This window comes from Myotis daubentonii, chromosome 3, assembly GCF_963259705.1.
Source record: "Myotis daubentonii chromosome 3, mMyoDau2.1, whole genome shotgun sequence".
NCBI classification, from domain to species: Eukaryota; Metazoa; Chordata; class Mammalia; order Chiroptera; family Vespertilionidae; genus Myotis; species Myotis daubentonii.
In genome coordinates, this window is record NC_081842.1 from 172,712,717 (window position 1) to 172,728,707 (window position 15,991).

General features: G+C 40.0%; 1 protein-coding gene across 3 annotated transcripts in view; it reads right to left on the bottom strand.

Annotated features, from left to right (window-relative positions):
* Positions 1-13,907: 13,907 nt before the first annotated feature.
* The window catches only part of LEPR (leptin receptor), a 94,770-nt gene continuing 92,686 nt past the window's right edge, over positions 13,908-15,991 (bottom strand). For all 3 annotated transcript variants that reach the window (XM_059689270.1, XM_059689269.1, XM_059689271.1), the window contains one exon: positions 13,908-15,757. In XM_059689270.1, coding sequence (XP_059545253.1) covers positions 14,933-15,757 — 825 coding nt within the window. In that variant the 3' untranslated portion in view covers positions 13,908-14,932. The remainder of the gene's footprint in view (positions 15,758-15,991) is intronic.

Consider the following 15,991-nt stretch of genomic DNA (forward strand, 5'->3'; position numbering starts at 1 on the left):
TCAGCTGGAGGTCAAAGCACATGCGTCAGCTACAAGACTTGTGTTTTTGGTCTGTTGTCACCAAAAACAACTCAGTATCAAGTTAATCAGGATAGGATCATTTTGAGCTGGTTCTGTGGTTACAGGGGCAGCTTTAGCCTCATACAATGGGTTAGGAAGAATTTTATCATCCATTATTCTGGAAAAGATTGTGCAGAATTGGTATTATTTCTTCCTTTAACTAAAGCTTTGTGAATTCACTAATGGAAACATATCTGGGCCTAGAATTTTCTTTGTGGGAAGATTTTAAACAACAAATTCAGTTTCTCTAATAGATATAGAACTGTCAGTTGTTAATCTTTTTTACTAAGTTTTAGTAGTGCATGTCTTTCAAAGAATGGGTCCAATTTTTGTAAGTTGCTATGCTCTCCAAATTTTGATTGAGTGTGCCTCTCTGAGCTATTGAACAGAGAACATTATAGGCAGAAAATAACACCTAGAAAAAGACTGACTTTGAAAAGCACCAGTTTTGAGATGTAGTGAGGAGCCTAGTAATGCTGAAACTATGGTTAGCCTTCTGCCAATTTAATATGCATTTATTTGAGGGAGAAATGAATTTGCTTTGCTTCAGAAACTGTTCTAGCCATTAAAGATATAAAATTGAAAGAAAAAAAACGCACAATGACATGCCCTTTGAAGCTTATAAGCATATATATCAGAGAAATATACAGACAGTAAAAATGTAAGGGAAAGAAATATTAATATAACTTTAGTTAGAGAATGATTTATTTCAAAAAGAAAGACTTTAAAAGGCACAACTTCAGATACTTTGGTTTGGGATGTGTCTCTGAAGTGAGGAAATCAGTTTGAGCACAGACACCTGCCTGAAGGAGGCAATAACCTGTGCAAAAATGTGGGGGACCAGCACTTCAATTTGACAAGTGAGAACCAGGTTGCCATGTCGTGATAAGATTCCAATAGGGTCTTGCCCAGCTGGTGTGTGTGGTTGAGCATTGACCTATGAACCAGGAGGTCATGGCTCGATTCCCAGTCAGGGCATGTGCCTGGGTTGCTGGCTCGATCCTCAATAGGGGGTGTGCAGGAAGCATCAGAACAATGATGATCTCATCATTAATGTTTCTCTCTCTCCCTTTACCTTCCTCTCTGAAATCAATAAAAAAAATATATATTTTTAAAAAAGATTCTGTTAGGGTCTTACCCAGGTTAATTTATTTGACCTCTTGACAAGGATTTTGATGGGTTCTCCTTTGTGGGTTTCTTTATATCTTCCTTCTCTTTTTAGGATGAGCAAGAAAATACTAGCACAACCCACCTTAACATGAATATATTACTGTTGTGTCATGTTGGAAGAAACGTAACTTTTTTTATTTCTACAAAACACTAAACTTACTTATGAATCTCCACTTCTTTTCTGCTGAAAAGAGCTCCCCCCACCCCCCTTGCCCTAACCGGTTTGGCTCAGTGGATAAAGCGTCGGGCCTGCAGACTGAAGGGTCCCAGGTTCAATTCCAGTTAAGGGCCTATACCTTGGTTGTGGGCACATCCCCAGTAGGGGGTGTGCAGGAAGCAGCTGATCAACGTTTCTCTCTCATCGATGTTTCTAACTCTCTATCCCTCTCCCTTCCTCTCTGTAAAAAAAAAATCAATAAAATATATTTAAAAAAATTAGAGCCCCCCCCGCCCAAAATCTCTCTGCCTTTCCTTGTCCACTCTCTCCTTTTTCCACACTCTCTGTGCCTCAGAAAGCTAACCTGTACGGACTTTATCACCAGGGCTTCAGGCCCTCTTTGTCTGGCTGGGCTTGATAAGTTGAAGCTCTGGGAGAACCTGGAGGGATGTGAGGGGAGTGATGTTGAGGTAGTTAGCCCCTTAGATCTCTCCCTGTCCGCAGTTGACAGGTCTTCAGCCACCTGTGTCCCTCAGTTAAAACTGACCGCTCTCCAAGTGGCTGGCTCTCTCTCGTTGTGTCCTCTGGTGGGACTCTGTCCCCTTGGCTTTTTGGGACTGCAGTTTGGCAGTGACTTTCCTGACATCTAGAAGGAATCTGAAGTCTTAGAGAAATGGGTAAGCTGAAAGGAATCTATATGTGCAACCGGCTCAGCCATCTCTTGTCATACTTTTCTTGGGGGACCAGAGGACACTCCTCTCACCAATTAAGAAATGTCGTCATGAAGGGGCATGTGCATCCTGGAAGAGCTCTGTGGTGACTGTCCTCCGAAGCTGGAAATGACCATGCAGTATGATATCATGGAACTGGGTTTCTGACTTCAATAGGAAAAATGGGATATTGCTGTGGTAGAGGCCCGGGGATGGCGTTTAAGAATCAGTGAAAAGCCCTAACCGGTTTGGCTCAGTGGATAGAGCGTCAGCCTGTGGACTGAAGGGTCCCAGGTTGGATTCCGGTCAAGGGCACGTACCTTTGTTGTGGGCACATTCCCAGTAGGGGGTATGCAGGAGGCAGCTGATCAATGTTTCTCTCTCATCAATGTTTCTCTCTCATCAATGTTTCTAGCTCTCTATCCCTCTCTCTTCCTCTCTATAAAAAATCAATAAAATATATATTTTTTAAAAAAGAATCAGTGAAAAGCGGGCACAAATATCACAGGAAGTTCATCAGAATGTTTAAAAGTAGCCTTAAACTAGCAAGAGAGGAAAGAAGAAAGCTAGGAAAGTTAAGAACAAAAGAATGAAGATTAAAGCATGACAACCTGTGTCTTGTTCATTGAATTGGGGGTGGGGTGGGGTTAAGCTATCTATATTTCATGCAGTCACCTACTTGTTTGGGTGGGAGCTGTCACCTTCTGGGAGACCAGGAGTTTCTAGAAGATTCCTAAGAATCCCCAGCTTGAAGTCTGGCAGGAGCACCATACCTGCAGCTCTTGGGTCTCTAATGGTGGCAGGCAGCTCTGCAATGGTCCCTAGGAGTACTGCAGCTCCAAGGGTTTCCACTTGACCTTTCCCACCCTAATAGCTCTCACTCCTTGGGTCAGAGAACAACTGTGGTGATTTGACAGTTACAGAGAAAACATATTCCCACTATATAATCAGGGGCTGGGAAATGAAACACAAGATAAATCTGAGTCTCAGTCCAACAGCCCATCTGTCACTGATCTACATAAATGCTAACCTGTGGAACACAGTGATATTTCTGATCTCTGAGAATCAGTATAAATTCAGAGCCAGTACCTAATAACCCCCAGAAGATCTGGGGTTCTCCTGTCCTCAGTGCACCGTTAATTGGGTAAATGACTGCAGTTGCTCTCAGTTGAGTGTCTTTGGTTCCATAAACTGACTTAGTTCTCAGAACTTGCTAAGAAGCTGTGAATCTCTACCATGGATCCTCATGTCATCTCTGCAGACCCCAATTTTTCTTCCTATATATGTCAAGCAACAAACACCATTTCATTTCTGGAGACTCTATCTAGTTTAAACAATCTGGGAATTCTGTTTACTATCAAGTTAGAAGGTATAATATCACAGAAGAGAGAAAAATGTTCCTTGATTAAAGGTCTGAGGGTGGAACATGAGAAATATCTGAGGCTTATTAGAGATACTAGGGGCCCAGTGCATGAATTTGTGCACCTTGAAAGGAACTGTGGGCTGCGAGGCTACAGTGGGTACAGGGGTGGGTCTTAGCCCATCCTCCATGCCCCCATCCGGCCCCTCCCACCGTGGCCCCCAGCCCCCTGTCTGTCGGTAGCCCCGCTCCCACTGTTGCCGCTCCCATGTGCTGATGGCGCCGGCCCTGCTTGCACCCACTGACAGCACAGAGTATTTGGGGCCAGCGCTAGCAGCAGTGCAGGGCCGGTGCCATCAGTGGGTGCGAGCAGCGGCTGCTGCCCCGATCGCCCCTCAGGAGCAGGGGGAGGTGGAGAAGCCCTGAGGGGCAATCAGGGCCATCATTCACCGCTCACACCTGCTGATAGCTCCAAGCAATCGGGGCTGGCACTGGATGCTGGCAGCGGGTGTGAGCAGGGCCAGTGTCAGCAGCAGGTGCAAGCACCAGGTGGGACCGGGAGCACAAGAGCAAAGAATTTTCAGTAGCCACCAGAGGCTCGCTCTGATGACAGTGACTGGCGCCCCCGCCTTGGTCTAGCGGCCCTGCTCACCTGCTCCACCATCCCTCCATGGCAGACACCCACCATATTCTGTGATCTGCACTCTCACAATCCAGGACTGCTGGCTCCTAGCACCTCCTGGTGGTCAGCGCACGTCATAGCAACCAGTTGTTCTGTTGTTTGGTTGTTCTGCCGTTTGGTCTATTTGCATATTAGGGTTTTATATAGAGATACCCACCATTTGAGTTTGTTGATTGCTAGGGAGAAGGTGTGAATTTGTGGTAGGGTTTTAGGTTTCTGTTGTAATGCTTACATCAATCAAAAATTTGCAAGGTTATCTATCCTTTATGTGTAGAGAAATGTCTCCTTGTGAGTTAGTCAACATTTTTATTGTTGTTTATTACAGTTAGTTTACCCACATGCTTACTAATTTATTTGCTGAAAAATACATCTTGTATCTCATTCTGCCATTCATCTTCCATTTCTTTCTTATCTACTAGAGGCCCAGTGCATGAAATTCATGCACGGGGGTTGGGGGGAGGGGTGTCCCCGAGCCCGACCTGCACCCTCTCCAATCTGGGACCCCTCAGGGGATGTCCAACTGCCAGTTTAGGCCCGATCCTGCACTCTCACAATCCAGGACTGCTGGCTCCTAGATGCTCACCTGCCAGCCTGCCTGATTGCCCCTAACCACTTCTTCCTGCCAGCCTGATCACCCCCTAACCACTCCCCTGCTGGCCTTATTGACACCTAACTGCTCCCGTGCCAGTCTGATCTCCCCCAATTGTCCTCCCCTGCCAGCCCAATCACCCCCAACTGCCCTCCCCTGCCAGCCCAATGACCCCCAACTACCCTCCCCTGCCAGCCCGATCACCCCAACTTCCCTCCCCTACTGGCTTGATCGCCTGCAAATGCCCTCCCCTGCCAGCCCAATCGCCCACAACTGCCCTTCCCTGACGGTCATCTTGTGGTGGCCATCTTGTGATGACATTATGGCAGCCATCTTGTGATGATGTCGCACAAGGGCATCACACGACACCACCTAGGCTTTTATTATATAGGATGTCATTTGGTGGTTCTCTCAGCAAAGGTCTATTGGTGGTGCACTCTAGTACACTGTTACTTTCTCTTATTATACAGATACTGCATTATGGTATCCACCCTTGCTTTTGAGAAGTCTACTTAGAGTTTAATTGTTCTCTCTCTATAGATTGTCTTTTTTTCTGGTTCTCTTAATATCTTTTCTTTCTGTTCATAGCTTAGAAGTTTCATCCTATGTCTGGGTATGGATTTAGTTTTATTCACAATTTGGGTTTGTGATTTCTCGATCTCAGGATTCATGTTTTTCATTAATTCTAGGCTAACATTACATGTCTGTAAGGAATTCTTATTTTAGAAAACTAATTTCCTCAAATGTAATGTTTTAGGTCCTGTATTTACTGGCTTTGGGAATGTACATTCGTGGTGAAGTTAAGGATGCGAAGGCTCACCTGCATAACTTACATCTCCAGGTATTACTCGGGATGAATCTCTGTCTTCCTTCCAGGCCAGATTTTTCTCTCTAACCATTTTTCTCTCTCTTCTACTGTGCCATACTCCCTAGAGCCAAAACATCTCTATTCATTCCCTTACTCTCCAGCACTCTTCGCCTCCACATCTGCTGAGCTATGGATCTCAGCTGGGAGCAGTTTCTCTGCCCACTCATGACCTGGGCATGCAGGGCAGAAAACCTGGTACCAAACAATGCTGGGCACATATTGAAAGAGGAATGTAGGGAATGCAAGTCAATTTGCAACAAGTACTCTAATGAGCCAGTTGCCCTGGAGAAAATAATGAACATTTCTCACTTCAAGTGCCCTTTACTGCAGGTCCAACAGCTCCCAGCTCAGAAAAAAATAACCACCTCCTGTGTCCCTTTCATCCACTTCACCAAGATTTTATTTCCTTTCAGCATTTTCCTATTTAAAAGGCCTCACTTGTTAGATATGAATCTACCTTTCCTCTGATGTTTTGACACCATTATGAAGTGTAAGCAATGTGATAGCGCTGCGTGCAGGTGTTATAGGGGGACCTTCTCCCGTAAGTCCCCTCCCACTGCCACCCTGGGGAAGAGGTAGTGATTCTTTTCATAGTGATGGCCAATGATTGTATCAATGGTGGGCACATGACTTAGGTGACATGCAGCCAACCATAAATGCATCATAGGAGTGCCGAAAATTATTGAAACCAACTGAACTGTCTTCCTCTCTTATCTAGACAGTGGAATGCAGGGAATAACTTGAATTTAGACTTATTCAGCAATAGAGATTCTCTGAGAAGCAGCCTGTGGGGAACAGAGATAATGAAATTAATGTTCCCTGGAGCTGTCTCAATCTCGGAGAGATTCCCAATTCCAATTCCTATCTAGAGTGGAAGTAGCTGGACAGATAGGCGGGTACTCACGGATCATCACTGGGCAAGAGTAGTAATTAATTTTAGCATATATAATTTTATTGAGTTTGGGAGATTTACATTAGGTCTGAAATAGTAAGGTTGATAAAGTGACTTTTCTGCAGCTCCGTGATCCACAGGATGTTGGGAAACATATTGCAGGAGATCTATTTAGCTAAGGCTATTCCCTTAAAACAAAAACTATTTCCTTCAGCTGACATAAACATTCTTTGAAATCAAAAGAGATTATCCCACTCAGAGATATGCAGCAACCAAAGGTAATAGACTGAAGTCTAAGACTGAATAAAGTATTATGTATATAGAAGGTATCTATACACATAAAGCAGAAGACAGGAATCCTGCTTTAGACAGAGGGTAGACTAGCTATCCCTCCGAAAAACATGGAATGCTGTACAAAAAGTTAATGTAATCCTCAAGATCAAAACACTTGAGCAGATAGTTTCAAGAAAATAAAAATTCAGATACTATAGCAAATAAAAATACAGAACACCCAGTTAAATTTAAATTTTAGGTGGAAAAATATTTATATTGCATGGGACTTACTCCTACTAAAAAATTAGCCATTGTTTCCCCGGCCAGTTTGGCTCAGCTGGTTGAGCATAGTCCTGAGCACTGAGGGGTCTCTGGTTCAATTTCTGGTCAGGACACATGCCCAGGTTGTGGTTCCATCCTTAGTCGGAGTGCATATGAGAGGCAGCCAATTGATATTTCTCTCATATCAATGTTTCTCCCACTCTATCACCTCCTCTCTTCCTCTCTTTCTCTCTAAACACACACACACACACACACACACACACACACACACACACACACACACACACACACATTTAAAAATTATCCATTGTTTACCTGAATTCAAAATATAAGCAGGTGACCTGTATTTTATCTGACAAATCTATCCCAGGGCCAAGTGGCTAATCCCCACGTAACCCTGGGGAACTAGGCTTTGCATTTGGGAAAAGTGGGAGCTAAACCTGAGAGCTTCACACAAACTAGCACCCTGTTTCTATTTAAGGGAGCCAATATGGAAATTTGTCTGTCTCTCCTACACCTCTGAGTAGAGAAAACACAGCCTTAATAAGTCTCCCCATGAGAACATAGGGCTGGAATTCAAATTTGTATTTACAGTGTGGTGAAACTATAAACTGAGAAATTAAATTTCTAAAAGATTGTTAGAACCCCTAGTGGCAAGCAGAAAAAAATGCAAATTCACTCTGAAAGAAAGCAGCCTTAATTCAGTCTCTTAGAGTTTCCACAAATGAAGTTCAGCAGAATATAATTCCATAATTTAAAAAATATACAAGGATAAACAAGTCACCGAGAGTTAGGAGAAATAACCAATTTAGATGACCTATTACTACAAATATTGACATTACCAACTACATAATATAAGCTGCATTTAAAATACTAGTATATATTGCCAAAACCGGTTTGGCTCAGTGGATAGAGCGTCAGCCTGCGGACTGAAAGGTCCCGGGTTCGATTCCAGTCAAGGGCATGTACCTGGGTTGTGGGCACATCCCTAGTAGGGGATGTGCTGGAGGCAGCTGATCGATGTTTCTCTCTCATCGATGTTTCTAACTCTCTATCTCTCTCCCTTCCTCTCTGTAAAAAATCAATAAAATATATTTAAAATAAAATACTAGTATATGTTGAGATTTAAAAAAAAACCATAAGCATGGAACAAGATGTAATAAAAATAATTAGAAGATTAGAGACTTCCTCAAATTAAAAAACAATGTCATTGAAATGTAAAATTCAATAAATACTTCATATGGTAAAGGCTAGGCTGCTCTAACCAAATGACTCAACAATAATTCAATGACTTAAAGGAGACTGGAGTTTATTTCCTCTCCCATAAAAAGCCAGAGGAAATGTTTAAAGTAAAACATCGGCCTCCTTCATTTGGCCATTCAGGAATACAACGTGTTTCAGCTACCTTTTGGGAAATGGGTTGTCATGGGTTCCAACGAACCAGAAGGAAAAAGAGAGAAAGGAGGAGGTATGGCCAGGCCCTACATTTCCATCTTAGAATGGTATACATCTTTTCTGTTCACTTCTGTTGGCAAGAACTTAGACCTAAGTGTGCCCCTTGGCAATACTTCCTCTCACCCCTCTCCAACCCACTGACCCCAGGCAAATACTGACCTACTCTCTCTAGCTATAGATTACTTGGAGTTTTCCAGAATTTTAAATAAATAAAATTATATGGTATATATTCTTTTTATTTTTCTGGCTTTTTTTTTTCATTCAGTAAAACTATGTTGTTTTATATAATACAGACAAAGGATATTTGAGTCCAAATCTTTGTATGGACATGTGTTTTCATTTCTCTGGGTGAAAAGGTTGGGTCACATGTGTGATATATGTATAACATTTTAAGAAGATTAAAGCAACCTTGTATGTGTGGAATAAACCTCATGTGAATATAATATGTAGTTCTTTTATATATTATTGGAACAATTTACAAAAATTTTATTTGGAATTTATATTCAGGAGGGATATTGTTCTGTAGTTTCCTTTAGCTATATTTTTTTCCCTCATTTTGGCATCAGGGGAAGACTGGTTTCATTAAATGAGTTTAAAAATAGTTCCTTCACTTTAGTTTTTCTTGAAGAATTTCTGTAGAATTGGTATTATTTCTTCCATAAATGTTTAGTAGAATTCACTAGTGAAACTAAATGGGCCTGCAATTTTCTTTGTGGGAAGATTTTTGACTGCAAATTTTATTTAATAGATATTGCAGTGTTTAGGTGATATTTTTATTTGAGTAAGCTTTATTGGTTTGGGTCTTTCAAGGAATTTGTCCATGTCATTTAAGTATTAAATGTACTGATATGAAATTGTATGAAATATACCCCTTATTTTCTTTTTGATATTTGTCTTTACTCTTTGATATGTGTCTTCACTCTTCCTCCCCCCCGCCCCCCCCGTCCCCCCTCCCGTCCCCCCCCCCCTCCCCGGCACCCCGTCAGTCTGGTTAGATTTTATCAATTTTATTGGTCTTTTTAAAGAACCAGTTTTGGGTTTCATTGAATTTCTCTTTTGTTTTAGGTTTTCTATGTCATTGTTTTCTGCCTTTATCTTCATTCATTCTTATCTTTAGCATATATCAAATTTTATATACTATTCTTTTACTAGTTTCTAAAGATTTAAGAGGAAGTCATTTATTTTAATGCCATAAATCATCTGCTAAGTACTTTAACTGTGTTTCACAAATTTTGATAAGCTGTGTTTTCATTTTAATTCAGTTAGAAATATTTTATATTTTCTCTATTGATTTCTTCTTTGTCCATGGGTTACTTATCAGTACACTATGAAGTTTCTATGTATTAGGAAAAGTTTCTAAACTTTTTGGTGATTAGATTTTAATTTCATTCCATGTAGAAAAAATATTTTAATGAGTTGAATAATTTTAAATTTATTGAGACTTTTTTATGGCAAAGAAATGTGGTCCATATTGAATGTTTTATGTGTACTTTAAAGGAATGAGTATTCTACTGTTTGGAGTGAGTGTACTATAAAAGTTGATTAGGACAAGTTGCTTGATAGTATTGTTCAAGTCTTGTATATGCTTACTGATTTTTTGTTTATTTGTTCTATCAATTATTTAGAGAAGAGTGTTTTAAAATCTGAGAATCTGTTTTCTCAATAATGAATACTTTAGACGACTTTGTAACTATCAAGACAACACTTGATAAAAAGTAGAATAAATTTCTTTAAAAACTACAGAGAAGTCTTGTGTTCTCCATGTATAGGTGACATATGGTTGCAGTATGTCTTGACCTATGTAGTACGCTGTCCAATTCCACATGAGTCCCTTAGGCACAACTCTTACAGCCTAATCTGTGTGCTGTGCCAACCAAAGCAGCTTTGCTGGTATCAATTTGTATAGGCCAAACTGTACCATGTTAGCCTTCTCCATTTATGTTTCCTCAGCTTTTGAGTAGTTAAAGTGGATATTTCTAAGGGAATATGACCATATGTTTGATATTTGGAAAGCGGTAACTTGGTTTTATTGGGAAGGCATGAGAAGAGGTGGAAGAATGTCATGCTTAGGGTCATAAAACTTTATTCCAGGTCCAGGATCACACACTGGTTCGGGAATTTCATCCATGTCCTTTCACTACTTGAAGTTAGGTTTAAAAATAATATCTGTTCCTATTCCTCCTATCAACATGTAGCCCACCTCTAAATGGGAACATAGGTCTCCAACAGGAGGTCCCTGCTCTTACTAAATATTCCTTGATTTGTTTTTTCATCTTTGTTTTGGGGGGTTTTAACCTAGGAAATCTATAATGTCATTAAGTTGAAAAATGATTTATCTTCAAACAACCTGTTTAAACCGGAAGTCATAGTTCAAATTAATAATTGTGGAGGGTCTTTTTTAAAGCAAATTTCACGTTTATAGAAACTGAATAGTAGCTTGTGTTGCAATTTAAAACCTTTAAGTAAAATATTCAAAATTCCTGATTTATCCTAAGTTTAAAATCTGAACTTATATTTCAACTCCTCTCCTAAACATTTTTTTTACAGAATCACTGGGAAGAAATAAAGAATATCTGATCAGCCTGAGGTATAAAAGATTCTAAACTTTACCTAAATTTTTATGAAAATACACATTTATTAGCACATAATTTTCATAAATACCCAATAATATATAGTAATATAAAGTGAAATGAACTTCAAACTGAAAATTAGAGCCTTCGCACATTGACAATAAATATCTAAATTTAATATATTAGGTATAGGCCAAACTGTACCACTTCAGCCCTCTCCATGAGAGAAAGTCCCTTGGAATTGCAATATTTTTGAAATTTTTGTGTTTGTTTTTGGAACTGAAGCTGCAATAGGATGGTATCAACGATCTCAGGTTGATGTGCTGTCACTAAATTCCTTTTTATCTCAGGCCTGCAGCACTCCAGTGGTCCTGGGACTTCACTATTGTGTCCACATAGCATGATGAAACTGTGGGCTGATTGACACATCTATCAATTTCTCTTCCATGTTGTTCTGGGTCCCACACCACAGGCGAATGTTGTCTCAATGGACATGTTCAGTGTTTAGTCTCTAATTATATGTGGACTGGGACAAAAGGTAATTTTCTAACTTGTCTATACTCTATTCTCAATTAAATATCTGTATCCTATGAGCAATAGTTTGAAAAATGGTCAATTTTACCAAAACTTCTATTTATGTAATAATTTCTGCTTTTGAATCCGCACACCATTTAAAAATCAGTGAAAAAGATATGTTTCCTCAACTTGTGTTTGTACAGAACCAAGGCTTTCATACCACACTATTTGTTTAGTGAGCTGATATGGGCCCTCTGCCTTTTTCTTGTAAGAGGGTCATCAGTTGAGTACATGAGATCCTGAGACATCCCAATAATACTTGTGACATGAAACAGCTTTATTGATTTCTAAGTAGCAAATGATCATGAAGTGTGAAAAAATTATCTAGCAATTGGGCTCTGAGATCTTTTAACTATTGAACATATTTTAATTCTCAAATCTGTATATTTATATATGAATGTATGTATGTATGTATGTATGTATTATTTTTGATGTCTCCCATTCCCCCCTCCCACCTTTCCCCTCTCCACCCAGCCCCAGCCCCATTCCAGGCCTTCACCACACTATTGTCTGTGTCCATGGGCTTTGTCTATCCTATATAATAAAGAGGTGATATGCAAATTAACCCTCACGCCCTCACAAGATGGCTGCCTATGACCAGGCTGGCCCGGGGGTTCATGAGGGATGACCAAATGACTGAATAGCAGGCTGTGTGGGGCGACCAGGCCAGCAGGGGGGAAGTTGGGGGCAACCAAGCTGGCAGGGGGGGGGAGTAAGAAGCAACCAGGCCAGTGGGGGGGCAGTTAGGAGTCACCAGGCCAATGGGGGTGTGCAGTTGGGGGTGACCAGGTCAGCAGGGGGGGGCAGTTGGGGGCAATTAGGCTGGCAGGGGGGGAGTGAGGGGCAACTAGGCCGGTGGGAGGGCAGTTGGGGGTGATCAGGCCGGCATGGGGGGCAGTTAGGGGCAACCAGACTAGCAGCCAGGTGAGCGATTAGGAGCCAGTGGACCAGGATTGTGAGAGGGTGCAGGCTGGGCTAAGGGGGCCCCCCACACACATGAATTTTGTGCACTGGGCTTCTAGTATGTATGTAAATTCTTTGGTTAATCTCTTTCAGCCCCTCCCGCTCATCCCCCCCCCCCCCCCCCCCCCGTCCTCTGAGATCTATCAGTCTGTTCTATGCATTCATACTTCTGGACCTATTTTGTTCGTCAGTTAATTATGTTCATTAGAATCCACACATAAGTGAAATCATATGGTACTTGTCTTTATCTGACTGGCTTATTTTGCTTAGCATTATAATCTTCAAGTCCATCCATTCTGTCGCAAAGGGTAAGAGATTCTTTTTTATAGCTACATAGTAGCCCATTGTGTAAATGTACCATAGCTTTTTTATCAACTCATCTACTGATGGGCACTTGGGCTGTTTCCAAATCTTAGCTATTGTAAATAACACTGCTATGAACATGGGAGTGCATACATTCTTTCTGATGGGTGTTTCGGGATTTTTAGGATATATTCCCTGAAGTGTGATCACTGGGTCAGACAGCATCTGAGATATCTGTCATTTTTTAGAATGGCTCACTTCATATGCTTACACCTGGAATAGAGATGGCAGGTAGGACTTTATTTGGGGTAACAGTTCAATCAGCAAATCCTCTCAGTCTAACTATGAAATTCATGATGTTTAATAACCCATCATCATATTTTTGAGGACTAAAGTTATTTCTTTTAATGATGCTGATCATCTTTAAATTCTTACTTATTGCCATTGAACATCTATCTGTGCAGTTTTCTTAATTTAGTTTGTTGCCCAATATGCTGTCTTTCAATTTTCTTTCCATATCAAAAGCTGAAATAAACAATAAACTTTAAAGTGTTTAGAGGCAAAGACAAGATCTATGCAATTCTCACTTAATTTTCACCCGCCATTATATTTCTACCTAATAGATTTTATTTGATGACACATCAGTTTTTGTTTAATGGAAGGCAATACAAGGTATAGGTTAAAAACATGATCACTAGCAGTGAAAAGATCTGGGTTTAAATCTGGGTTCCATCTTCCACTAACCCTGCCACCTTGGGCAAATTACTTAATCTCCTAATCTTTTAAAGGAGTGTAGTAGTAGTCCATGTCTCATACAATTATTTTAATAATTAATTGAGTTAAAGTATGGAAAGTATTAGCACAGTGATTGGCTTACATAGAGAAAATATTTAGTAAGTGAGAAAAATAGTGTGCATACAAGTGAGAATGGGGAAAAGACAATAATTCTAGAGTGACGTACAGTATCATTTGGCAATCTAACTACCAGAAAGTGATGTTTACTCTTCCCTTGGCCATCCCATAACTTGAATACTGTGATGTAAAATTAACAACTTAAATACTGTGATAGAAAGTCAATAATATATTTTATGTTACATGACAAGGGGACAAGAGAGGAAAATAAAACAAAGATACTTGATACACACACAAATATATTTATAACAAAATAAAATAAGAAAAATACTCATTATAAAAAAAGAAAGAAAGTGAACATTTCAACATATTTACAGAGAAGAGTTAAGACAGGCATGTTTTCAAAAGTGCTTGTGTTGTCCTCCAAATACTGTCTGTGGGGATTGCCATTATAATAAGTGGTTTCATTCTATGGTACATATCTTAGATTTGATACATAAATATTGGCTTGCTTTTCAGTCTTCACAAGTATACCCCCTAGACCAGGGCTAAACCTTCTATTTATATACAACATTTAGTGGAGTGTCTAACACAGAATAAGTGCTCAAGGCAAGTTAAATTAAAAAATCTTTAACTCGCACAGTCTAGTAGCACAAAATACAAATACAGCACATACTTTAAAAATGCACAATGATACCTGTTAGGTGTGTGTTTGGGTGAGTGCGCATGTGCACATATGTAAATTAGTGTAAAACAGACAACTCAAGGTAAAACTAACACATCTTTGAAACAAGAGTTACATCTCACAAGTGTTAGTTTGAAGTCTTCTTTCAGATGTAGGCATAATTCAGATTAGATCTTTCTAAACAGGTCTACTTTCACAAAAGATATTTGTTGGGCTTATTTTTAGCTAGAAACAAGCCATCGGAGACGTTCCCATTGTAGCTTGTTAAAAGAATCATTAGGAGAGACTGTCTACATGGCTGGGTTCATGAAGGCTTTCTCACATTATTTGTCTATATGACTGAAGGACAGACACCATTAATTTTGAAACAATCACTTTCAAATTTAACGGACAATTTTCTCTTCTCTCCCTTAGCAACTATAGGGGAATATATTACAGTTTCTATGATTCATTGTAACATAATCTGAGATGTTTCTTGATTGAAATTAGACAGTTAGGTCACACATTTTGTTTTCCATTATCTTCTGAGTCTGAATGGAACAAGTCTGAAATTGAGGCATGTAAGATACAAAAGTCTTCTGACCAGAAGTTCCTAAATTGAAATTATTTTCTACAAGGTGTGAGCAACTGTCCTGGAGGATTCTGATGTCAGTGAATAAACAGTGGGTGGGGAATGGACACAACACCCCTGACTCATCTGTCAGAAACACACTACTCTCTTTTTTCATTGAGGTGACCCCTAAATAATAGACAGACTTTTCATCATTATTTTCTTCAGAGAAATTTCCTTCAAGGGTCAAAAGTTTATCCAATTCTTCTGAGAATGTAAGGTGTGGTGAAATTATATTGGGGTGCTGATCTGATAACACAAAAAACGCCTGTGTTTCTATCTCCCAAGAGCTATTAGATAAGGAATCCTTTGATGGAGAATTTTTGCTAGAGAAGCATTTGCTGACTGAGCTATTGATAAGCCCTTGCTCATCATCAATTGCACTTGACTTAGAGTTGCAGAGCAGGGTGGCATATTTAACAGAGGGTTGTCTCCTGCCTTCATCCTCACAGGTTATCTTGGTGCTCCCTGCCTCTGAGAAGCTAGCACTATTGCGTTGGTCATTAATACAAATGGAACCCTTTTCAAGATCTGCAGTTGTCAAAAGTAGAGGAACCAAAGCAGTCTGCACCTTCTCATCTTTATTTTTCCACGATGTATCAACACTGATATCTTCTGAAATGGTTTCAGGCTCCAAAAGAAGAGGACCAAATGTCACTGATTCTGTATGCTTGATAAAAAGATGCTCAAACGTTTCTGGCTAAAAGAAAAGACACATTTTAATGTTTAATTGTATGATTATCTTTTTTTTCCCGCTTCATTATGACATCCTTGCAGAAATGGAAGCGTGAAAGATTAATGCTAAAGGACATAAGTCAACCAAAATTTAACTAGTTTGGGATTGAAACAGATATATCAAAAATCAGAAAGGAAAAGCAGTAGGTAATGTTTAAAAATAGGATGAGACTGATTTAAGTTTGAGTCCTATTTCTGT